The following is a 6218-nucleotide window of genomic DNA, read 5'->3' on the forward strand; positions in this document are numbered from 1 at the left end:
AATTATGCATGGATGTAGACAGTAAGACCGCTAATCCTATAATGAAACTTATATTTATACCTGATCAAAAAATGACACTGAAACCCACTTTGGATTTGACGATATCCATCTATAAATTACAATTCTTGTATATGGTTTGTCGGTCAAAAGCAAATCCATTTTGATTGAAGTTCGGGTTAGATTGACTATAGACTGGCACGCCATTCAATAATCTGGCATCAAGCTTGCTTTCAAAGTTTTATCAAGTTTTAACGTAAGCCAAGGAAACCTGTGTTGGAAATATCTAGTTATTTGTGGTAGCAAAGATAGCAAAACGTAAATAACCTTTTTTTCTCAAACACTACATCAAAATTTAATTAAATGAAAATCAAGTTAATAATAATTTGTCTTTATACAAAATCATATGAACAAGAAAAAATAATATATACTAATGGATAGGGCGACGGGTTACAGCAATATTCGAAAATTTGATTTTAGGGATATAAAAACAAAAACGTCCACTAGGCAAAGTTTAGGATCGATAGGAATATCTTAGCTCAGACGAAATAGGACCATCTCAATGTCAGTTCACCTTGATATGCTCGTACTGGTTATCTAATGAGGTTACTTTTATAGTAGACGAACTTAAATCAAAGCCTATATATTAAAAGTGTACGCATTAGCATAGCTGTTCATTATTACTTTGATAAGAAAATGTATAATTTCAGAAATAAATGTACTTCTTTCCTGCAAATTCCTTTCAAGTAAACTAGTCTATATCTTAAAATAAACAGTCTTTGGTAAAGGATATGCATCGTTTTGAAGTTTAATGAAAATGTAATAGATGAAAGGAGCTAATGGATGGAACCCGCGGCTACATGGACATTGCGCCAAGGGTTTCCCCACCAACTGCGTAACCAATACAGTCCTTTAAAACCTCGGAGATTTTCATAAACGTCTTTGCACTTTGATATTTTCTGTGTTTTGATAAAAGGCCTGGTTATAATCACGAAGGTTTAAGACCCGGAACAACACAAGTAATATATGCTATTTCGAATATCATTTATATTACTTTAGCCGTTGACGGTATCGCGGGATCAAATCAGTATTAACATAACGCCTTGCAACTGCATTTTAAAAGCTACCAAAACACTAGTTAGAAGTTACCTCCAAAGCACCAAACGTGTTTATCTCAGGAAGGAACTCATTCAAACGTAATGTTAATGATTTTAGAGACTTTGTTTCTAATCTATTTTTCATATTTTACCTTCCTGATATTGTGATAAAGTGTTTTTTTCACAAGGATGTGTTTATCTCCGTATTCTAAGATGATCAAGCATTAAAGCTGGGAGTGAATAGTGATGTCAAATGCTGGTCAAATTGTTCCGCGTTATTTTATCAGTTTGTCTGCCTTTTATAAAGTTACTGTTCACGAGTGACATTTTATCAATACATCGTTGATCTCTTTGTCGCTGCTTTATGAAATTTTAGAATTGGTGAATAAACATAAGGCTTAAGTTTGAAAACGAAAGATTTCAAATGGAATGTTAAAAGGTCGCTTAAGATCAATGCAAAGAATGTACATGCTGCATGGTTTGCTAAGACCAATTGCTTCCGGACACCATATAATATATATGTTGTTATATATAAATTCATATTGCATGTAAATTTTTAAATTTCATAATATCGCGAGATTTCCTTGTGACAAATAACTACTCTATATTTCATTAACATTGAACTACTGTTTATAATTGCAGAAAGTAAACAATTGTTTTCGTTTTATTCATAAAGGTAACACTTGCAATGCTAGTTGAATTTATAGAAAAGTGGCAGTCCCAGAATAGTAAATTAGCTGGTATTACCATGGCAAAGTGGTATGTATTTTTTTTTAGTTGTGTTTAGTTAACTAAGATACCACCTTGTTGAAAATCGCAAACGGAATATTGTTGTAAAATGGCAAAATACCAGAAAGAGATACAAATTAACCACAATAAAAGTTATGGAATTTAATATTACTAGGGGAAAGGTATGCATTAAATTTCATTCAGTTGTTATAAGTTATAACCGAATTATGGGCTTGCTGGGAATCGGTGTTAAGGTGTCTACACATAACACGGACGGAGATATCGACGATGATGGTATCGCAAAAACTGTGGCGACTGCCGTCACGGCGAGATAAAAAAGCCCAACCACCATTGTTACTGATTGCGTAGAACGGATGCATGTGATTTTCTCTTGTATTTCAGTTGTTATATCAGTAAATTTACAGACAAACAAAACTGAATGAATCTCATAAAGGAGTATGTGTAATTTTGAAATAACCAATTCAGTAATGACATCGACGTTATCAAAATAATCACCGATAGACTTACCGACATCAGTATATCAATATTTATCTCGTACACAAACATATGAATTTGATTCAAATATATCAATTCTGATAAAAACATAAATCTAATAAACTACTGGGTGTTACTGATATATTATTCATTACTTCCTCCTTTAAAATTGTATATTATTTATCGTTTCCATGAAGCTGTAACTTCAGAAGTCTAAACGTATACACCGTAATGTTGAATAGAAATGTCCAAATCTTAAGTGCACTTCCATGACACTGTGTTATGTCGCTTTTGTTACATTGTTTGCTCGGCTGAACACCGTTTCTGAATAAGGCGATACTCCTCTTCTGGGACTTGAATCCCTATGACGTCAGATTCAGACCTTGAATCCCTATGACGTCAGATTCAGACGTCTTGTTCACTACATACTAACCCTGATTGTAAAGTTTTCATAAGGTTAACTGGTGATGTGGACATGTATGCTTTTATTAATAAAATGTTATGATAGGTACCCGCAATTCATTTCATGCAGCAATATGCAAATGATATTTATAGGTTAATAGCTATGCACGAGAATTGTAATTTATAGATGTGTATCGAGCAATTTTAGGACTTAGATATCTTATCCACCGGTGCTGGTAAAGCTCGCAAAACCTTATCGTGGTATGGAAATACATTTTTAGTGTTAATGACTTCATAGCAAGCTACAGTTACGTCAAAATTAACAATGATAAAAGAACCTCTTGAAAATAGCTAGAACTTAAAATTTTTAAACCTTCTCACTGAAGTGTTATAAGCACTCAGACTTAGTTAAACATGTGTTCATATTTGTTTTCGTTTAATAATTAACGTCAATAAAACGTTGAAAATTTCGAGACATATATTATTCTTTATAGACTTACTAAATACGTATTTTGTTTGATAGAACATATTAAAACTAAATTTGGAATATTTCATCTTTCTTAACCGTGGATTTTATGAATGCTACTATAATTTTAACCATTACCCTGCTGGCGGCAAGTTATTCTGCCTTTGCGACATCCATGCAGTCTGATCAGGGTCTGCACTGTTCGTTATTCAGTCAATAAATTTTCAGTGAATACACCGTCAAATAATAAATGTTATTGCCCAAACTGAATGATGGACAAGTCCATTTTGATAATTTAGCAGGCTAAGGGTTAAAATTACGGCATTTCATTATATGGTCCCTTAGAATTGAAAAGGCATTGGATATTCTATATGTCTTAACTTTTTTCTTATAGTCTGGAATTATGAATTAATGTGATATCATCAGTGTGATTCTACCTCAGATAGATATATCTCAACGTCCTAATTTTAAAATACAAAACAAGGTAGTTACTTCAACATTTTCCGGATATCAAAAGTTTAAATATATGCAAGAATGGGATACTTCTAGAAATCAGAGATGAAGCTAATTGTAGCTGGCTACGAAAGAAAAAAAAGAAAAATGTTGATTTATTCAACTTACCGTAACTCCCAATCGTTGCTTGGATTCGAAACATCAGAATAAATCCAGTCAACATTTCCCTGGCCGTCACCATTTTCAAGGTTTTCAGAACCCTTGCATTGGCTGGCAGAATAATGTCTATTGTCAGTCAAACACTGTGTTGGAAGGAACTTAGTAATAATCCGTTACAAGATTTATTGAATGATCTTAAATTCATTTGCTCAAACTACAAATAAAAACGAGCGGACAGATAAATTGCCTTGAGTTATCACAAAGTATGACAACAGACTGAGTTATTGTACACGTTCACGGTATTGCAAGAGATAACAAAACCATTTGAAGATGTTCGGTTCTTTTCGTTGAACAAATATCTCTATCAGAGAGATAAATACAGAGATCGATGTGTAGCCTGATTAGGACACACATATCTATTACTCATTTCATTATCTATTATTCATTTCATTGGCCTCTTTAAAAATGTCGTGTAAATAGGATCGTTCTTTAGGAATTGACTCATTACTGTTGATAAACATAATGCAGTCTTGAAAGTCACTGTAACAATATTTAAGTCACAAAAGAAGGGCGTTGAGGACAGCGTGTTTGGAACATAAACATTTGGTTTATTTAAATTTTAGACCCAATCACATCTCTTGCGAATAACATCAGGGGAATGATTGTGGTGTATTGCAATTTTTCCTTAAAAATAGCATTTAAAGTATGTGAACATTAACGGCAAATTGTCAACATTCTAAAAAGTGCATTAAAAACAAAGAAGTCACATTAAAAATTAAAAAAAAATATATTGTAAGTACAAAATATTTAGTTTTAAATATTTTCAGAAAACGTTTATCAGAGCATATGCAGAAGTTCACATAACTCGTCTTGAAATCTCAATATCTCACACCTTGATTTACTCAGTATCTCTACTTCATAAACACTTTTTTTGTTTTTTAAAAAAGGAGTAATTTTAAATTGATAAAAATCCACATTCTGCATTGGTTTTCTCAAATACATGATATAGGTGTATACTTATTTTGCCATTTTTGAATGTCAGATTTACATCATTTTTAAATCAAAGCTGCGAATTTGTAGCTTTACCAGCCATGTAATTATAATTTTAAGAACACTTTATTTTCCTTTAAATTATTAAATATATACACTGCAGTTTACAGATGAATAACGGTGAGTGTATTATTTCAACTTGCTTGTACAGTGAACGTTTCATGATTTTCTGACGAACATCTTCCAAGGACTGTAATAAAATAATCATAATATATGTCTGATCAGAATGCAAGCATAAAAGATCGATTCATTTTTTAAGGAAACTAAAACTGTTGTGAAAGTATTTGATATATGCAGCTAATTTTCGTACATATATTTCTATAATGTTTCATTGTGGTCATATTAAAATGAAAAAAAAATGTTTGGCTTTAAATAATTTATACTGGAACACACAAAACTATCTATAATGAAGTAGAAAAATATTAATTCATTATATTGGACACCGGGACGAAATGTCTAATATTCAAAAAATACCATAAAGCAAAAACCGTAGCCTACGGCGTAAAATGATAAACGACTACTTATCAGAAATAACTAAATAACAACAGAGGCGTTGTCAAATATGATAAAGCACTTAAAGAAATCATAAGACTAGATTTATCTTCTATTATACATTTCGCTGTGTTACATTGGCCTCCTAATCACTGCTATTTCAATTTATCTAGTTTCAAGTGTTATATCATCGATAACAGAAATGTAATTATTTTGTGAAAATCACGTTCGGCTTATGAAATTTTACAGCTTTTACAGTTAATACTATCACTTTTATAATGAGTCTGTGGATTAATAAGAATTGCTGCAATATTCGCGAGGGTTTATTTTGGCATAACATAACTGTAGCTTAAAATTTAGCCTGCAATCAAACATGCCATTTTTGTTTACAGCATATGTTTAAACAGGAAATCACGAGCTGTGAACTCTCTTGTTATACATACGCGTTACATTCAATTTGGTAAACGTAAACGTTAAATAGCCCTAAAACGCATAATCAAAACAGGTGTGAGCTTATCGACATACGATTAATGTAACCTGACTATTTGCACGTTTTATCACAAAAAAAGGGTTACCGCATACTCGTTTCATTTTATATCATCTCCAGATATTCATCGACAATCCCCAGATATTATAATACGACAACACTTGTGTTAACTCTAGATATAAACTAATAACGTTCTTTCACTGGTGTTAGGTGCAGTATCTATCTCGAGAGTAACTATTTATGGTGGTAGTTACCAAGTTACCGTTTAAACAGTTACCTCAGAGCCGGATATTTCCATCTGCACCTACCACCAGTCATGATGTAAGTTCGTCTTCATAAAAAGTCGTAAGTTAACCTTAGTTACAGTATCATTCACCATGGTTCGCCGAGG

General features: G+C 32.3%; 1 protein-coding gene across 1 annotated transcript in view; it reads right to left on the bottom strand.

Annotated features, from left to right (window-relative positions):
• LOC123543070 (uncharacterized) overlaps positions 1-4090 on the bottom strand; it is a 72913-nt gene extending 68823 nt beyond the window's left edge. The window contains exon 1 of the mRNA XM_053532098.1: positions 3808-4090. Coding sequence (XP_053388073.1) covers positions 3808-3880 — 73 coding nt within the window. The 5' untranslated portion in view covers positions 3881-4090. The remainder of the gene's footprint in view (positions 1-3807) is intronic.
• Positions 4091-6218: the final 2128 nt, after the last annotated feature.

This window comes from Mercenaria mercenaria, chromosome 19 (assembly GCF_021730395.1).
Source record: "Mercenaria mercenaria strain notata chromosome 19, MADL_Memer_1, whole genome shotgun sequence".
NCBI lineage: Eukaryota > Metazoa > Mollusca > Bivalvia > Venerida > Veneridae > Mercenaria > Mercenaria mercenaria.